This window comes from Crocodylus porosus, unplaced genomic scaffold (assembly GCF_001723895.1).
Source record: "Crocodylus porosus isolate Cpor-Errol unplaced genomic scaffold, CroPor_comp1, whole genome shotgun sequence".
NCBI lineage: Eukaryota > Metazoa > Chordata > Crocodylia > Crocodylidae > Crocodylus > Crocodylus porosus.
Genome location: NW_017728906.1, coordinates 91752324 through 91772279, shown reverse-complemented (window position 1 = coordinate 91772279; position 19956 = coordinate 91752324). Strand labels below are relative to the sequence as shown.

The 19956-nt window shown below is 43.8% G+C and overlaps 1 protein-coding gene across 1 annotated transcript in view; it reads right to left on the bottom strand.

Moving 5' to 3' along the window:
* Positions 1–19956, bottom strand: part of SH3RF3 (SH3 domain containing ring finger 3) — a gene marked incomplete at its 5' end in the record, with an annotated part of 378862 nt that overhangs the window by 115234 nt on the left and 243672 nt on the right. The window contains 2 exons of the mRNA XM_019528481.1: positions 3629–3724; positions 18926–19201. Coding sequence (XP_019384026.1) covers positions 3629–3724; positions 18926–19201 — 372 coding nt within the window. The remainder of the gene's footprint in view (positions 1–3628; positions 3725–18925; positions 19202–19956) is intronic.

The window sequence follows — 19956 nt, the reverse complement described above, 5'->3', positions numbered from 1 at the left end:
CTTGCTGGTACAGGGGGAGCCCAGAATCAGGCTCCACCTCCACCAGTGATAAGGCACAATGGGCTCTAATGCCACAATCACACTTCCTGCCATGTCAGATTGGATGGTTCAACAATAGCCCTTAGAAATGTAAAGGAGTACAAAGAACCATACTGTACGGTAAATGTCATGGCTTCATATATAACTGCAAATGATACTGCAGAGATCCAGGAGTCCTAAAGGACTGCAAAAGGAAGATACAAGTTGATTTATTTATTTTTAATGCTCTTTGTTGCTCAGTTACAATATTGCTTTGATGCTGCTCTCTTCTTTCTCTCAGGTAGAGAATTTCTTGAATGAGGCAAAATTTCTCCCTTGTGGTGTACGCAGCGGCAGAAAACTCCCCGTGCCCCTGGATGCACTGCCGGGCTTCGATTGTACCATGCCCTGTCCTGGCCGGGGCCCCTTTCACCCCTGCCCCACTCCCTCCTGCACTGTGGGGGTCTCTAACTGCTCCCTCAAAGCCCCTTCCCCTTCATAAAGAAAGTAGACTAAAACTTGCCTGCCATGCTGGGCAGTCACACACCCAGGCTACGATCCTGGCTGGCTGTAATCCCAGCTACATCTCTGAGTGTGTACTCCTTTCCCCAGTGTTGCAGCAGCTGGGAACCTGCAGTTGAGATGCCCTGTGGCCATACCTGCTGCCTTGCATTTGGGGAGGCTGAGCCCCAGTAGCCCCTCTTCCGCCACCTATGCATCTGCAGTGCCACGTACCATACATTCAGTTGTTCTCTATGCTGTAATGGAGCAGCGCAGTGGATTTTTCTGACCCCTGATATCCAGAGGTCAAAAAAACCTGCAGAAAAAAAGTTGGAGTGGCACACACGGGGGGCACCATGTGTCGCTCAAAAGCAGAGCCAGGCTACCTGGAGCTCTGTTGCAGCTGCCAGCCAGGCTCTGTATGACAGAATTGCTGTGGTTGCAGCTCCGGGTGGCCCTCAGGACCCCAGGTGAGGTTGCTGGCCCCAGCCTCCTCTATCCCACCCAGGGCAACTTACTGAGTGCCAAAGCACATGTGGCATGGGTGTTCCCCAGGGACAACTAGTAATGGCACAAGGTGTGGAGGCACTAGTTGTCCCTAGGGAACCAAAGGTCCACACCACATGTGGACTCGTCCTATTTGTCCAGCGATAGTAGGCTTGGACATTAGAAACCTTTACTTCAAGGTAGGGAATGTTGCCCATGCTTTATGCGTGTTCCAGACTCCCGGGCAGTCAGTGGAGATGGGTGGTAGAAATTTAAATTACTTAGTGCGAGCCTAGTGTTTTAAAATCCATCAGTACTTGTTCCCATCAGTAGTCCTTGAAGATTCCATTGTAAGCAGCATGATATAAATACCTAGACAGATCCATGGAAGCAATCCCATTCAGTCCAAATAGACTGCTCATATAAGCAAAGAATACTCACATGGGTAAATCATGGGTACCCATAATCTCACGGGTAGTCTTGAAGATCTTAGCCTAAGATATCTGGATGTTTTAGGGTTTAAGCATTTCTTTGGTAAAAATTAAGGCTAGATCTAGATATTCTATCCCCATTAATTTACCATACGAAGAAATATCAGAATGTGAAAACAGTCACCCTCAGTGGTTACAAGACTCAGCTCAGTGGTGATTATACTCAGACTCTCCAGGTGAATACAGCACTTTCCTCTACTACTTCACCTGAAATTTGCAGCTGCAGCCAGGGCAAAGTACATTAATTAATTTGCACAGTCACTTGAAGATCATTTTCTATAAGCACACCCAAGAAAGCTGATGCATATAAGGCAGGCAGCACGCTGCAGCAATGAAATTTCTGATTCTGAGAGCACTCCACAGCTCCCCATTCAGGTCTATTTAAGCTGTAAGGTCTTCCACTGGTTCTGTAACCTGTTTGTCTGCTCTTGCCTAGCTATTTACAGACTCTCAGTACTCAATTCAGGGTATGTCTGGGTGTGCTTTGGAGCCTGAGTTCAGGCACACAAGGAATTTTGTAGTCCAAAATGCAGATGCTGAACCAATTGAGTTGCCTAAGGGATTTTGTGGCCTTTCCAGTGGGGGGAATTTCAGGTTTGTGTTGCTGATGTGCTTAGGTCCTGCTCAGTTGCCTTGTTTACCAAGAAAGAAAAATCTCCAGTCATTAGTTTCTACAAAACAAATGTTTTTTCCAGCACAGACTACCCATTCACATTTAATAAGTTCTTGCCAGTTGTTGAATCCAATTTATATTAACAATGGCTTTCTTATAATTGGTCATTGTCAAAGTTAATAATCAGGCAGTTACAGGGCTAATTATCTTTGTTTTGTCTCAAGTCATTAACTAAGAAATTTAGAGAAGCACTGATTTCTAAGGGACATCACATTAATGCTGCATACAGTGGGCTGGATTCTGCAGTCAGTCTCAGATGTTATGTAAGAAATGACTCTGCAGGAGCCAGCGGACTTATACCAGCATGCATCGGAGATCAGGCCCATTCCAAGACAGTTCTGTGTACTGGACATACAGCAGCAGGGCACACTACAGATTAATTACCCAAGCATGAAATGCATAGAAGTTTCCTGCACTGAAGGATGCATTGAACTGGCCTGTGAGGATGAAAACAGATGCAGACTGATATTCTGAAATGAAAACTGCGTAAAGAAAGTGCTCAAAATACAGTTCTAATCTTTCAAGAGAAATATCAAGTATACATGCAATATGAAGATATTTAACAAAAATTAATAATGAAAGTCTTACAGAAGAGGTGCAGAGGCACAGCAATAACCTGCTACAGGCTAGTGCAGAACACTTTCAAACCCTCCATTTGTACGATACATAAATCTTTTCTCCCTGCTTGGACCCCCACAATTAGGCTGGCCTCCTTTGCAGGATAGCTCTGTTAATCACCCCAAAGGTGAGCTGGCTGGGGTTTTGGCAGGAGCATACACTAGGCCAAATATTTTCACCTAGTGTAAACCAGTGTACTTCCATTCAAATGAATACAGCGGTCCTGATTTATATCAGCTGGGGATCTCAACAAATGTCACCTATGAGAGGGTGGCACAGTGGGTGTGCCACTAGAGCTCTTGCTAGGGCAGTGGGCCCTACACTGCTCCCAGTGAAGGGCTATGCTTTCAAAGCATAGCCAGCCCTTACTGCAGTTGCTCCTACCGTGCTTTCTGATAACAACCATAAATAGTTTGCAGAGAAGGCAAAGAACAGGAAACGCCATGGAAAATGGAATGCAGGGCGATGGAAAGCACAGTTATCAGCACATTCTTTTTCTAAGGTGACTGCAAAGCAAGCTGCAGAGTAAAATCCCCTATTGTGATTGTCCTCTCCTATTTTCCATCTGTATGGTTGAGATTAAACCAAAAGCTCCTGATTGGAAGGCATTGACAGTTCACAGGCACACATCCTGTCAGCTGGTTTAAAATTAAACTGGCGAGGATAAAAGTGTATTCATTGGGTAGCTAACAGCAAAACACCTGAAAAAAAGTTTCTCTTTCCAGTTATTCTCAAACAGTTAGTCTGCCTCTTAAGAAGTTCCAAGGTTATTCTGACCTGGTGCCAGCTTAAACAAACAGCAAAAGTAAAAGAAAGCACACCCAAGTAACTACAAACTTACCTCAACATAGAGGATGGGGAAAATGCCAATTTTGTCTCCTAGCATTCCTTCTGCCCAGTTATCATCGACTCTCCTGATGACAGTCAAAATTTCATCCTGAAATCAGAGAGCAAAAACACACACGACACAAGGTTACGTTTTTTGTGAAATGATGAGGGCTTACAACAAGCCTAAATTCATTAGCTAATTCACCCATAAGAAATGTGCAACCTGTCATTACCTGCCAGGATAGTGTACAATTGATTGGCATGAAAAAGTCAGCATTTACTAACAACCTTATTATTACTGATAATACGGTAGCATGTAAAAATCCTAGAGAGTCTGTGCTTCAAAGCCCTTGACAAGAGGAAGGGTATGAAAGGTAACAAAGGCCTGCCTAGTCACAAAAGAAGCCACTGAACAAAAGATGGTCTAGAACAGTGGTTCTCAACCTTTTTTTTTTTTAAAACCAGGACCCATTTATAAACACTGACGACCAGTCCCAACCCAGTAAATAGTTAGAAATAAATAAACCCAGTAAATAGTAGAAAACAGCCCCCCAGCCTTGCCTGTACCCCACACTCCCAACCTGTTACCCACCACCGCCAGGCTCCAGCCCCCCAGGATGTGGGGCAAGGGGGTGCATAAGTAGGACACGGTGAGCCCCAAGCAGCTCCCTGCAGGCTGGAATTCTGGTTTCCCATATTTTTCTCCTTTAAATGAGAATCCATTTTCAAAGTTATTTGATGTATTTTTAAAGCTTGTTCGCAACCCTTTCATATATTCTTGTGACCCACTTTTGGGTTGCGATCCATGGATTGAGAAACACTGGTCTAGAACCCAGATCTCTAGCCTCTCAGTCCAGTACCCCCTGAACTTCAAGGCCGACCTGTTACATGCAAACACATAATATGTTATTCCCCCAACTCCACTCAAAATAAAATAAGTGTGGTAATCAGTGGCAACTCATTTTCCAATTGTGAGTGTTCTGTGTTGCTACATGTTATGTGTTGCTTGGCCCTGCAGGAGGAAGGGGCATGGCCCAGCCGCAATCCGGCCCCATATGACATGGCCCCAATCTGGCTCTGTGGGAAAAGGGGGTGTGGCTTGGCTCTGCAGAGGGAAAAGGGGGCATGGCTTGGCCCCAACCTGGCCATGCAGAGGGGAGAAGAGGGCAGAGATTCATGCTGCAGAGGCTAAGCCCCAGGTCCTGGGGCTGAATCATTTGGCTGGGCCTCCAGCTGACTCCTCAGGTGCTGCTGGCTAGGATTGGGCCCTGGGATGACCTGGCAGGTGCTGCTGGCTGCTCACCCAGACCAGCTTGAGAAGAAAATGGAGGTTGGGTAGTTTGGCTTAGTTAGTAGCACCTGTAAATCCTTCTGCTAGGGGGTTAACAGAGCAGCTGTAACGTGTTGCTTCCTTACAAGTGCAGCTGCTTGTTTTCTTCCCCTGGAGAAATCCCATACTTACCAGTATTTTCAAAGAAATATCTTTTTTCTGTATTCTGCTTTTCAAAAACTAGGTACTTCATTTGGCAGCATATGGTATGTGACAAAATACGGTTTGTTTCAGTGCAAAATACTGACCCAGTTCCTCATATGTGGTCAAGAAGTGCATAGCATGTTTCAGGAGAAGGCAAATGCATAGAAGGCTCCAAGCAACATCTGCCATTCACTCATCCTCAGACTGGCTGTGGACTACACTGTACTCCTGCAGCATGTTCTAACATTCATGCTGGCTGCCAGTGTCCCTGAATGGATGGCACTGCAGGTGGGGATCAAGTGCCCCTTCTCTTTCTGAGGCAAGGAGCTGAAGAGAATGGAAGCCCTGAGGTCAGTTCTGTACCAGGGGAGAACACCCTGACGTTCAAAATAGGCACACTGCAGAGAAGAACCTAGGGCCGTGTTTAGATCTTTTCAAAACGGAACTCTCATGCTATTCCCACCGCAGCACAGGTGATGTGATTGATTAATAGACCAACAGTAAGCATTTCTCTAATGAATGAAGGTGTACAAAGTAGGAAAATGCAAAACAGAATGGATTGATTAGTTTGCACCACTGACTAGGAGAATGCCTGAGAATGTCCCATTTTTGCGTGAGTTGAATGAGCAAAAAATGGACAGCAAGAATAACATGGTACCAACGCAATCTTGGTCAACCGTTTGGTCAACTATTGTTTAGTTTCTATTACTTATTTATAGTAATGCATGCTCTGAAGTAAAATGAGTTTGTTTTTGGCCTCCACTATAGGAAGGATGTGGATAAATTGGAGAGAATCCAGCAAGGGCCAATAAAAATGGGGAGGGGGCTGGGGGACATAACTTAAGAGAACAGGATGATGGAACTGGGCTTATTTAGTTTGGAGAAGAGAAGACTGAGAGAGGATTTAATAGCAGACTTCAACTACCTGAAGGGTGCTTCCAGAGAGGATGGAGCTAGGCTGTTCCCAGTGGTGGCAAGTGACAGAACAAGGAGCAACGGTCTCAAGTTGCAGGAAGGGAAGTTGAGGTTGGATATTAAGAAAAACTCTCTCATGTGGAGAGTAGTAAAACACTGGGCAGGTTACCTAGAAAGGTTGTGGACTCTCCATTCTTAGAGGTTTTTAAGACCTAGCTAGACAAAGCCTTGACTGAGATGATTTAGTTGGGAATGGTCCTGCTTTGAACAGGGGGTTGGACTAGATGACCCCCTGAGGTCCCTGCCAACCCTCATTTTCTAAGATTCTACCTCCTGACACATCTCAGTGAAAGCATGTGGAATGACCATGAACTTTTCTCTGCTTCTTATAAAATGTGTGGCTCAGAAAAGTACAGATTAGCAAGACTTGACTCTAGTCAACACTGCTTCCTGCAGACAAAATCAAAAACAAGATAATGATTAGAAAAAGCTCTTGCTATGTAAATCAAACTCTGAGCCCTTTCACCCTGAGCTGCTCAGTTCACTGATTGATTTGCATTACCATTTCTTCATGCTGGGTTCATTATAATAACCTGGGACTGGAGCCAGCACCTGTTGTCACTGAACAGTCTTGTAGAAAGGCACATAGAAGTGATTCTGGTACAATATGCTACAGTGCCTTAAAGTGTATCCTATGATAGTGGCAGAAAGAACTGGACAGAATGAATCGGAGACATTTTAAAGATGAAGTTCTCCATTAGATTTTTCCCTTATTACATTAAACCTTCCCTCATACATTCCTGTAGCTTCCAAAAAATACTACTTGTTCTTTTCTCAAAATGTCTGAAACAAAAGTTCTGGTCTTTCTTTTGTTGGAAATGCAATGGCGTATTTGCTTGTATAAAGGATAGAACTCTCTTGGTCAATAAAGTCAATAATGTTAGCTATTCAGACCAAGAATGTTCTTTTTTGCAGGTGGTTCTTACTTTAGAGAAAATACCTTTGAAGCTAGGATGCTTTGGCAATGGCTTTCGCTTGATAGAAGATGATTACGTTAGCATTGCACTTTGCAGCTTTGGGCTGTACGCATGTGCACACAACTCAATAAGTCCTTTGATTCATTCACCTCACTAATCCATAAACAAAAAGACAAGGGAACACAGCCAGCCACTGTGTTCATCAGCTATTTATTACAGCTGGAGGGATGCATGGAGAGTTCGTATTTCCAAAGAAGGGTTCATACTTTCAATTTTCAGATGAAACAGATACTACTCAATTCCAAAAGCTTTTCTGAACAGACTATTTCTGAGGTGCACAGAGAATTGCCAATAATATGTCTCTGCAAAGAGAAAAGCTCAATTTCTGCATAACTCATACAAAAAACAGAGCACTGTAAATGTGGAATCTGTAACAAGTAAGGGTGAAGTAAGGAAATTAAAGTCATGTTTAGGCTACAAACATACAGTGGTGCCCAGCAGCTGAGACAGCCCCAAACATGCCAGGTTGCTATGGGTATGCAACTTCCTGGAATGGAAGCATGATAGCTGGGTCTACCTGGTTCTGAGGGCAGGCTAATTTGCTGCCTTCATGCTGAGAATCAGTGCCCATTACCCTGCTTATGGTGCTACACAGATTTAGCTATGGCGTGAAGAAGAAAGAGACATATATACCATAATGTTGATTTTAATTTGATTTTAATTGGATTTTTATGGTTGTCTCCCTAGTACAGCTTTGTAGTCCTCTCAAGTGGGTGTGGAGGACCTAGACTCTATAGGTGTTTGTAGACAACACTTTAAAGCGGCTTTAAAGCAGGTTAAATGCCTTTAATGGCATTGCTGCTTGCACATTCGGTGGCGTATTGCAAGTTAATTCCAGCCACTGTAGCACACTCAGCGGCGTAATGTGCCTTAAATGACTTTGCGACACAGAAAACTACTTTGGGGCACTGCAAAGTAAAACACCTCCGAAGAGTTTTAGTTTCCTACCGTATAGCCACAGAAGGAAGCACCAGGTTCTGTGTGGCTCAGGGGCTGTGCAGGCAGACTGTGCAGGCAACCCAGGAAGGTGGTCTCCACAGCAGGAAAAAAAAAAAGTGACAAGCCTGATTTTAAAAAATGCTCTCCCCACCACGGAGCCTGCCTGAGCTGTGCAGGAGCTTGGTGCTTCCCTCTGTGGCTGTGGTGCCCTTTGAGACTGTCCAAGCCAGGTGCCTTTAGGAGGGGGCCGCCTGGGTAGGGGCCGCCGCTGCTGTGGAGGGAAGCACATTATTCCTGTTCCCCCGAGCACTGCCAGGAGTGACCAGGAATAACGGTCACAAGCTGGCGGAGGGTAGGTTTAGATTAGATATTAGAAGGCAGGGGGTCGGACTAGATGATCTTCCTAGGTCCCTTCCGACTCTAGCTACTATGAAACTACTATGAAACTATGAAACCAGGCCCCCACTCTTCCCCCCTACAGCTCAGGGACCACTTGGCCTGCCAGCAGCTCGCTCTTCCCTCCCCGCCACTAGAGAGACAGGTAAGGATCGGGCTCCCACATGGGTATACACAACACAGGGGTTTACTTTGCCCTAAACTGAAGCAGTGTTTTTAAAACATAACCACTTCCATTTAGGGAGAATTAAACTCTGGTGTTGTGTACAAATGCCCTATGATCACTTTGTAGTAGATCAAAGGGCAGCTTTTGAAAATGAGGTCCACTTCCTTGAGAATGATATTGGAAAGTTCCATAGATCACAACAAATCCCAAAATGCCAAGTGAAAGTCTTTATTTACCGAAAACTACACAGAATTCCCTCGCCTGAGGTATTGTTCTCATATTCTGGATTGGCCCAGGTTTCAATGCCTAATATTTTACTAACTTAAATTAGTTGGACAGCAGTGCTACCTATAAATTCTTAGAAAGGTTCCCAAAAGGACCATGAATAGTAAAGAGCCAACAGATCTCTTGGAATGCCACTTTAACTTTCTGTGCTTTACTATTTCACATTCAGTAAATTGATTTCCAAGCAGCACAAATGAATATGAGCCTATTTCAAAAGCTGACTGCATCTACCATAGTTTCACAGTGACATCTTATGCCCTTTTATTGTTTATTGTCAGCCAAGTGCCTCTGCATTAGTCACTACCTGACAGTCTTTTTGACAGCATTGCAAGACCTGCCATCCCATTTTATAACCATTGTCAGAATGGAAGTCAAAGATAAATCACTTAAAACCATTTTAATTTCCTGAAAATCAACCCTTTTGTTGAGAAAATAACACAAAATTGCATCCTATAACAATCACGATTCATGGCATGGTATTTAATTGAGTCATTAACTGCCATTAATGCACCGATACAAAGCAGACTCATTTGTTCTGCCATGGAGATAACAACTTTATCTAGAGTATTGGAAAGATTTCAGAGATGGCAGAATGGCAGTGCATACTGTTCTGCTGTGCCTACTATCTATACAAGCCAGCTGGCAAGAGAGTCCTCATAGCAGCCTACAGCAGTGACAGCACTCCAGAAAGGGACATGCCACTTGAATTGGAATGCTAAGGAGAGGGGATGTCATTCTGCAGTGATGAACTGGTATTGAAAATGATAGCTCTTGTTACAGTTGGCACAAACACTGTTAAATGCTGCAGTGGCCAGAAGCGAGAAGCTAGAAAGCTGAAGGAAATAAGGAAAGAGACTGATATGATTAAATATATCACTGCAGCAGAGCACAGGAAGCAGTTTATGTTATTTTTCTAGTTTTAATACTCATTTGCCTTTGAGGCACTTCCTTAAAATGGCACAGGGAGATATACAGACAAAGGGTGATCCAGCACAAGAATGAAACTTTGGGCTAGTCTCAGACCTCAGGCTAAATTTGAAGTAACTGCATTACAGTCAGTGGAATTAATCTAGCTTTACACTGGCCTAACAGAGAATCTTGTTCCTTTCTGGATTTATTGCTTGCTGTTATGTATATGTGCACTCGTGCGTGTGTGTGTTATGGCAAGATACTGGGATGCTGAGTTTAAAAAAAAATCGTCCAAAAGATATGTTGACTGGCACATCCCAAAAGATATGTGGTAAGACTCTGATTGTATTTATACTGTATAAATTAGGAGAAACTCTTCTGAAGCAATTGGAAATAAACTAGTGTAAAACTAGTATGAGACTGAAACTGTCTTTGCAAGGCTTTGTCTAGCCAGATCTTAAAAACTTCCAAGGATGAAGACTCCACAGCCTCTCTGGATAACCTGTTCCAGTGTTCTCCTAGTGAGAAAATTCTTCCTAATATTTAACTTAAACTTCCTTTCCTGCAGCTTCAGAGCCATTGCTCCTTGTTCCATTATCAGCCACCACTGAGAACAGTCCAGCTCCACCCTCTTTCGAACTACCCTTCAGGTAGTTGAAGGCTTCTATTAAATCTCCTCTCAGTATCCTCTCCTCTAAACTAAATAAGCCCAGTTCATTCACCCTCTCCTCAGAAATCATGTGCCCCAGCCCCCTCACCATTTTCGGACTCTCTGCTGGACTCTCTCCAATTTGCCCACATCCTTTCTGTAGTGGGGGCCCCAAAACTGAACACGGTACTCCAGATGTGGCTTCATTGGTGCTGAATAGAGGGGAAGAATCACTTCCCTTGATTTACTTGCAATACTCCTACCAATGCAGCCCGGTATGCCATTGTCCATCTTTGCAACAAGGGTATACTGTTGGCTCATATTCAGCTTATTATCCACTGTAACCCCTGAGGTCCTTTTCTACAGAGCTGCTGCCCAGCCAGTCAGCCCCCAGCCTGTACTGGTGCATGGGATTGTTCCATCGTAAGTGTAAGACTTTGCATTTGTCTTTGTTGAACCTCATGAGGTGCCTTTTGACCCAGTCCTCCAGTTTGTCTAGGTCACTTTGAATCCTAGCCCTACCCTCCAGCATATCTACTACTCCCCCTAGCTGGGTGTCATCTGCAAACTTGCTGTGGGTCCACTCTATGCCATCGTCCAGGGTATTGATGAAGATATTGAACAAAACTGGCCCTAGGACTGACCCCTGGAGCACTCCACTTGATACCTGCTGCCAACTAGACTTCAAGCTATCGATTACTCCTCTCTGAGCCCAATGCTCCATCCAGTTTTCTATCCTTCTTACAATCCATTTATCCAGTCCATACTTCCTTAGCTTGCTTGAGACCATGTTGTAGGAGACGGCATCAAAAGCCTTGCTAAAATCAGGGTACACCACATCCATTGGTCCCTCCGCATCCACAGGGACAGTCATCTTATCATAGCAGGCAATCAGGTTGGTCTGGCATGACTTGCCCTTGGTGAATCCATGCTGACTGTTCCTAATCACCTTCTTCTTCTCCAAGTGCTTAGAAATGGATTCCTTGAGGCTCTGCTCCACCACCCATCGCTTCTTCTTGGTGTTGGCTGTCTCGATCCTTTCCACCTTGGTGAGGCCTCACCTGTCCTCCTCCACCAATGGAACGCAGTCCTCCTCTCTATATCTGTTCTCCAGACAAACTGCTGCAGGTAGAGATGAAGATTTCTGCTTGCTGCCAGAGGTCACAAGCTTCCAGCTTCCATCCTCCTGGGAGTCCATGTCCTCTCTCAACTCTAGCGCTGCCTCTGGTAGTTGTTCCTCCACAGGCCTGGAGGTCTCCAGCATCAAATCAATGAACTCCTCATGACAGAGGATGCTTTGGAGCCTCACCACCTCCTCCTGTAGCTCTCTTGCCTGTTCCCTAAGAGATACCACCAGAAGGCATCAGTCACACAGCAGGCACCCCCTTACCTGGCTGTCACCAGAAGGAACCTGCAAGCCACAGTCCCTACAGCACCAAACCTGGACCTGGGTGGAAGCCTCAATGGTGAGCGGTCCTGCCTGGACAGAAATGTCACAGGTGCGAGCAGAGTCAGAGGCAGTGGTTCCGGCATTGTGACGTCCTCCAGCCATTTCTCTGGTCTCTTAATCTCCTACTGCCCGTCTTTGAAGCACAGCTTCTCTAGTGAGCTCACCTGGAAGCTGGCCTGTTTACTGCTCATTGGGCCGCAAAGAGTTCTTTTGTTGCTACTTCCTCACATCAGCTGAAAGGCTCTCCCCTCAAAGACCAGGGGAGGGGGGTAAACTGATCTGTGAATTGACCAGCAAACTGCCTGCAAACTGCTTGCCCTGTTTGCTGCCCCTGTTCACTGGCTTCCTAGTTGCTTGGGAAGTCTTCTTTTATACCCTACTGAGTCTGGACTAGCTCCACCCCCTTAGGACTTCTGTCAGGCACAGGCAGCAATCACTCAGCCAGCAACACTCTTGGCTTTGAAGAGCACATGCCCCAAACTATCACAGCCCACCACAGAAACACTCAGCAAGCCACAGGCACTGGCAGCTCTGGATCACTTACCTTCCCTGGGCAGGATCTGATGCCTGGTGCCTGGCTTCTTTTCCTCTTACCCTTCCTCCTCTTGCTCCCAGCAAACTGCCTGAAAACTGCTTGCTCTGTTTGCTGCCCCTGTTTGCAGGCTCTGCGGCTCTATTTTTCTATAAAAGAGCTAATGGCTAAAGGAACAAATTGCTCATTGAGTCCCTTAAAAGCTCTTTGACAGTAAGGGAGATCCATCAATTGCATTAGCTGTTAGACTGGTTCAGAATGTTGGCCTCTTTGTGCCCAGTTAATTCTGGAGAAAAAGGAGTGGAACCAGCATCCTGTTGCCTTTTTAGGTGTCTAATACAGTTAAGGGAATTGGGAAGGAGAATACTATGTGCACAAGGGTGGGAAAGCACTGATTTTTTTGGTTGTTGCATTGGATCCCCAAGTTGGGGGGAAGGGGGTGGAGAGAGACTTTATACCCATCCCACAGCCAGACATTAAAAATGATTAAAAGTGATCCTTGCTTACTTACCGTAGAATTCTTTGGAAAGCTGAATGCGGCCTATAAGACAACTACAGGGCTCCTGATAGAGCCCTTCCAACAGTAACTATGGTATCTTAGTGTTATTCACAGAGGAAGTCAGATTTCATCATCTTGTACTCCTTATTTTGGGGGAGGGGGAAATGGGCATCATAAATTTGGGAAAGGAAGAATCAGAGGGAAATCTAAATAGTTTTACTTTGTTCTCCATGGCTATATACACAAATATTCAACAACACCATGGCAAACAGGAGGGGGAGAAAAATGGCATCTGGTTTCTGTGGCTTCATGTTAACATCATGAAGCACAACAAAAGAAAATAGAATACAATGATCTGGAAAAGACCTGCTTTCAGTTTCCTTAGTCCACCTTCCTTCCAGTCCAGTATTGCTCCCTATTAGACATAAAGGCTAGGGACAGACATTCAAAAAGCTTGAGCTTGAATTGATTCAATCTTTGCAGGTTAGTCTAACCTGGCTAGGCTAAACCAGTTTGGAACTGCAACTGAAAAAAAATGTGGGCACATGCCTGCGGTGGCTCAGGCTAGAAGTTGAGGGGCACTAGAGCAGCCCTCCCTACCCTTCCACAGGACTGAGCTGAGAGTGGGTGGTGAGGCCCTGGCAGGACATTCTGATTAGGGAGGGATTTTCCCCATCCCCACCTAAGCAGCCCAGCAGGGAGCGTTTATCATCCCTAACTCAGTGTTTGTTAACCAATTAAGAAAACAAAGCCTCTCTCCATTAGTTCAAGCTTTTCTTAAACAGCTGTTCCAGCTACCTGTTGATTAGCTCCAAAAAGCCTGCCTGCCTTTGTCATCTCCCACAGCATAGACTATAGGCAGCAGCATGTGGTATGCTAGCTAATGCTGAGAGGTTTCTGTGCAAGGCAGAGGGAAGTGGGGAATCCCTGCTTGAAGGGTGGTGGTGGTGGTGGGAAGCAGGAGGAAGCCAGGCAGACCCTGCTATGTCTGCAGTCTCTGCCAGACCTGCAGCCAGGGAGCAGAGGGGAGGAGCCTGCTCTGCTGTGGAGCAGAGAGCAGAGCCCCACCCAGGGCTACAAAGCACCTGGGATTCTGGGAGATTCTGATTTAACTTAAACCAGGAAGGGGTCTGGGACAGACATTGCATAAACCAGTTTGACTCAGATGAGTTAAGCCTCATACAACATTCAAGCAGGTTTATCTCAAACTGGTTCCAGCCATTTTCAAACTGGTTTATGTGCACTGAACATCTATTCGGTTACAAATTTAAACCAGTTTCTGATCACTTAAACCAGCTTATGTCTAACGACTCTCCCTAGCCTTAGTAAAGTCTAATTTATATATTCCCTGGCACTTCCAAGGACAACTCTTTTATATAATAATAGGCCAGTTCTGTTCTTGTTTATAATAATAATACACTGATGCAATTCTATTTCCTTAAAAAGAAGGAAAATTCTGTAAATAAGCTCCGGATCAGGTCCAGGATCTCCAGAATGCAAGCAGAGACTCTCAAACAATAAAAGGAAGAGCAAGACAACTATTTATCTCTGACTGATAAATCATATCTGTGGCAACACTGTGTGTGTGCTGCTGAACAGATCAACTGTCTGCTGCAGCATAGGATAAATGCTGGTTAAACAGGAACCTTCATCAGCAAGGCAACTGCTAAAATTAGCATAGAAAAACCCAATGAAATGAAGACAAAAGTGAAGTCCTGAGATGAAAAATAGATTATTCATTGTCAGGGAGTACAATCTATGGGACATAAAAGTAGTTACAAGGTGACAGTTTATACAGCGGAAGAAGCTGAAGGATAAAACAGCAGTAGAGCAAAAATCCAAGTCCCCTAGGCAGAATAAAGCAGGTATGGACAAAAGGATGAGGGAAGATGATAACATGATAAAAAATTATTGTGAAAGCAGTTAAATACTCAGGAGAAAAAATCTGCCATTGAAAACCCCGGATGCTCATGAGTATGAGGACAATACATACACAAATAGGGTAAATATCAAGAGGAAAACTGTATATCGGGTAACAAGTACACCGAATGAAAAAAGGAGCTAAAAAGGTCTTTCAAGTACTAGTACAGGAGGGAACAATCATTTCTTACACTAATAATGTTACTCTGGCCATGGCAGAAAGTAATCTCTACAGCTGCTTGCAGACATTAAAAAAAACAACTAAAAAAACATGCTTTAATGGAAAAAGTAGTACAATACTTCAACCCAGCTCTGCAGCATCTGTAAAGATAAGGTGCTTCAGCAGGGCTTTTTGGGGCTTTTAGCTAAAGATGATTCAATCAGATATTAGATATAAGCGCTAAAAGAGCTCAACTATACAGCCTGATCTTTACAGATGTTGAGCAAGAAGAAACATGCTGCCTCTTCTGGGTATGTATGGGGCTCGGTGTGGGAATTTACTGAATTTAAAGTAAAGCACCATTTTACTTTAAAATGGTGGGGAGGGTTATGTCTGCAAGCATCCTAAGGTCCTACCCTGGCCTAACTAGTTAAGACAGGCATGAGCTTTTGCAGGTAAGAACCTATTTCATCATTTGGCTGAGTGTGGTGCTGTCTATGAGCAGAAAAGTGGTTAGTCATGTTAGTCTGAAGTCAAGGTATGGACCAATGTATATTTTAGTTGCTTTAAAAAGGGAAGGCGAGCCGATGTTGCTCAGGAGAGCACATCAGCTGGTAGACTGTAACTGATCCTGCTGTGGTAGAAGTAAGGTAAATCACTCTAATTTTGACCCTGATTGGAACAGAATTAAAGTTGGAGTGGTTTTGCTACATAATCATACAGACATATCCCGTGCATCATAACAATTTATATTAGTATCTTTTGATTTTGCTACAATTGAGAAATCTCATATTAAGAAAGCAAGGAATAACTTCAGAAGTAGAAGGAAGAGTACTTAGGAAATACATCATCACTACTAGGCCTGGGTGAATAAGGAAAGCACAAGACAGGTTTACAATAGTCCAAAAAAACTGGTTTAGGGGCAATTTTTTTTTCTTAATATTTTATTTTATAATAGTTTTAAATAAGAGCTTAATAATTACTTATGAGATATAATACAAAATAGCATACTACCAAGTGACTGGTGTCCTAACTGATGAAAACAGGGTGCTATTTGCTGTCATGCTATGCTGTGGTAACATACAAGTTCTTAATCAAAAAGGCATACTAAAAAAACAGAGGAAATTTCTGTTCCTTCAGGACCTCATTAATATAGTTCAGCTTAATTTTCTCACAATAAAAATAGTTACAATAAACACATTTCTGCACCACATTTTGATTTAGATAAACACACATTTCCTGATTTAAAAAACAACATTCATCCAGAAATTTTTCAACCCTTTCTCACTCTAGATTTTGATTACTTTTAAGAAAAAAACTGCCTTTCATTACTGAAGTAGTGGCAGTGCATTGTCTGGTGGACAGCAGTGGATAACGTTCATGAGAAGATGATATAAATGCTGTGTCAGCACCCCTAGGATTTTTGAATATAGATCTTGTGTGTCCACAGGCTGAAGCATAGGTTTCAGCACCATGTGGCGGCAGACCAGACACCAGCCCCAGGCCAGCTTAGGCCCTATCATAAGGTTTCCAATGGGAGATCATGTGACCTGGGGGAACAAATGGAAGCCACCACTCCTCAATGGGAGGACTATAAAACCCTCCCATTGCCTCTAGGGAAGTGATTCTCAACCTTTCTGGACTCAAGGCATCCTTCATTAGACTCAAGGCACACTTCCATATCTTTTGTGAATTGAGTGGTACCCAATTTCAAAACCTAAGCTATATATTTATACAGCTTACCTCCTTGCAGAGAGGCCATGTAATGGGGGTGGGGAAATGGCCAGGCAGAGGTAAGCCTGAGCCCGCACTTACCTGCTTATCTCTTTACACCTTGGGGCACCCTTCAAACCATCTGGTGGCACCAGTGATTCTCAACTAGGGTGCTGTAGCACTCTGGAGTGCCCTGAAATTTCAAGGGTGTCACATAGTGCTGGCACTGTTAGGTGTGCAAACATGATTCATAAGATAAGGCTAGAGTATTTTAATAGAAACCCATATTGTTAAAAACATTTTGACCTATGGTAGTCTGAATTATTTGCAATAAAAGAGTTGCTTTGTTATTTTTTTCTAGTCAAAAAGAGTGAAAACTAAAATCTGGCATTTTCTGAAGGGTGGCTTGAATCTACGAAGGGGTGTCTCAAATCTGAAAAGGTTGAGAACCACTGCTCTAGGGCCTTGTCCTAAAAGCAGTGTTGTCATGTATTACTGTCTTGGACCATCCAGCCTTGTTCTCTGACCTCTCCCTCATTTATGCACATCTCCAGACAGAGTTTCACAAGGCATCCACAAGCTCCTTGGACTCAGTCAAGGAACAATAAGCATTGGCCATGTGCTCTGCTCAGTGTCATCCACTTGGAGCTTTCACTGACCCATGGTCCCATCCTTGTTTTCTTTTTTGAGTTAGGGACAGAAGTTACACATAAACTGGTTTAAGTAATCAGAAACTGGTTTAAACCTGTAACAGAACACAAGATCAGTGCACATAAACCAGTTTCAAAATGGCTGAAACTGGTTTAAGATAAACCTGGTTGAATGTAGCATCAGACTTAACTGATTTGGGTCAAACCAGTTTATGAAACTTATGTCCCAGACCCCTTCCTGGTTCAAATTAAATCACAGTCACCCAGCATCCCAGCATGCTTTGCAGCCCTGAGCTGGACTGTGCTGTGTGCTCCAGAGAGCAGGGCTGCCCCACCCCTTGCTCTCTAGCTGCAGCAGTAAGAGCTGGTTGAAAAGGTGCAGGGGTGGGAAGCCCAGCTGGGGATGCAGCCCAGTCTATGATGGGGGGAGGAGAGAGGGCTGCCCCTCCCTCTAGGCAAACCCTGGCTGGGGGCTGGGGCCAGGGAGGGGGATTAAACACCCCTTTCCTGGCTAAACTTACTGCTGGCTGCAACTGTGGACTACAAAGTCCAGAGGCACCTAGAAGCAGGAAGAGGAAGTGATGAGCAACCCTGCAGAGTCCTGCTGCTGTTATTCTGGACTGCAAATCCCAGAGAACTCAGGGCAGCAGGAAAAGGAAGTGAACACACAGCCAGACAGCAAAGCTCTAGGGCCCCCTGGCTTTGGGCCTGAGCCAGTATAGGCGTGTGACTGCATTTCCTGAATGAAAGGTAAGTGCCTGTTCACTTCTGTTTCAGTTTAATCTGTGCAGTTGAGATTAACCTACACAGACTGAACAGATTCAGCCTTGGACTTTTTGACTGTCTGTACCTAGCCTTGCTGTCCCTAGCACACAGTTGCTATGCATCCAGTGGCCTTCCTAACTGAGGGATACTTCTAGTTTTCTTTGTGTGCTGAGGCCCAGTGTCCTTCACTTGCATAACAAATAGATCTGTCTTTGACCTCCTGGCTTTGATTCACTGCATCCCTGACCATGATCTTGTCTTGGCCCTTGTCTTGGCAACCCAGCAACTGGAGGAATACATTGGTTTGACTTCAGCTACCTGACATCTGGTGCACTCTGCTCCTGAAAACCTCAGTAACATCAGTAGTTAAAGACTGGTCAGTATCTTGCAGACTTAGCTTTACCTCAGCAGGAAGAAAAATTTAGAAAGCAAGGAAAGCTAATGAGAACACAGTGTACTGTGCACAATGGGGCTTTCAAATACAGAGGAAATTCATCCTCCTCCTCCTCAGCATCACCACCATATCTTTTCCTCCAACTTCTGTGGGTTTCAAATATATGCCTGAGAATGTCACTTGTCTGGAAAACATATTAAGGCACACAATGCTGTATGTTGATTAGGAAACTCTGTTATGGTCACATAACTTCAGTAAAACAACCCTGCCCATTAAATCTCTTTACAAAATTCCATTCACAAGGAAGGGAGGTTCTCAACTGCCAACTATGAGTACATGACATTGGCATTTAACCTTTATGCCGGCAGGTTTCCAGGCACAACAAACCAAACATATTTTTAATTATGTGGGTGGGTAATTACTGAAATAAATGAAAACTTATATATATTTTTTTTACCTTGGTAAAGGTCAAACAGTCTTTGTCTTGATCTTTATCCTTTATTTCAAAATCGTAAAGTGCTTTGCCCTGAGGTGGAGCTTGTGGAAGGGGCTTGATACACTGAATGTAGCTGGCTGGAAAGAAGCCATGGTTTCCATTGAGCTCCCCATGATACCAATTTTCATCCACCTTTCGTCGCAGAATGATAATGTCCCCTTTGTTAAACTTGAGGTCACCGGCTTCTTTCCCCTCATAGGTGTAGAGGGCTTTACCATAAGGAAGTTGAGAAGCACTCTAAAAAACACAACATACATTCATTTTAAGTAAACTCATGACCCAATAGGCAATAAGCACTAGCTACTTCCAGGTTACTATAAAATAACACTCCAGTTTAAATTTAATGAAAAACTAGCATGAATACAATTAGGAAAAAGTAGAGAGTAAGTGAAAGTGGCTGCATCTACATGAGATGTATAAACAAGTAATAAATAAATGCACAGTAACCTGAGTTACTGTGCAGTAGTACCAGCGAATGCCTTTTTTGTGATGCTACTGAGCAGTAGCCTAATACTACTACACAGTAGGTCGTATCACAGTTTTTGCCATGTGATGCTACTGAGCAGTAGTTCCTTTCATATTTTGTTTTGTATTTTGCCTTATTTTTTTTAGAAAGAAAATGTATATGCATAGATTTTCTGTTTTTGTTTTATTCAAATAATGTGTTAAATACTTATATTGGGAAGTTATTTAGACCCCAATACAATAAAATAATTAATCAAGTGCTCAGTCTTAGTTATGAATGGCTGACTCCCTTAATGAGGATGTCAAGAGAAGGAGAACTAAAAATAAGGACAAAGTCTGGTTTTGCTGTAAGTAGGTACATCCTAAAGCATGAAGGAGATGATCAAGTGAAAGGCTATGGAATTTTAAATGTTAGAACAATTTAAATCAGAGTGGAACCTAAGGATTTTAACTATGGAAAGGGGGGTCTGTTTATAAGTATTTAGTACTAGAAAGATATGCTGCTGACAAAAGATAATGCCAAAACA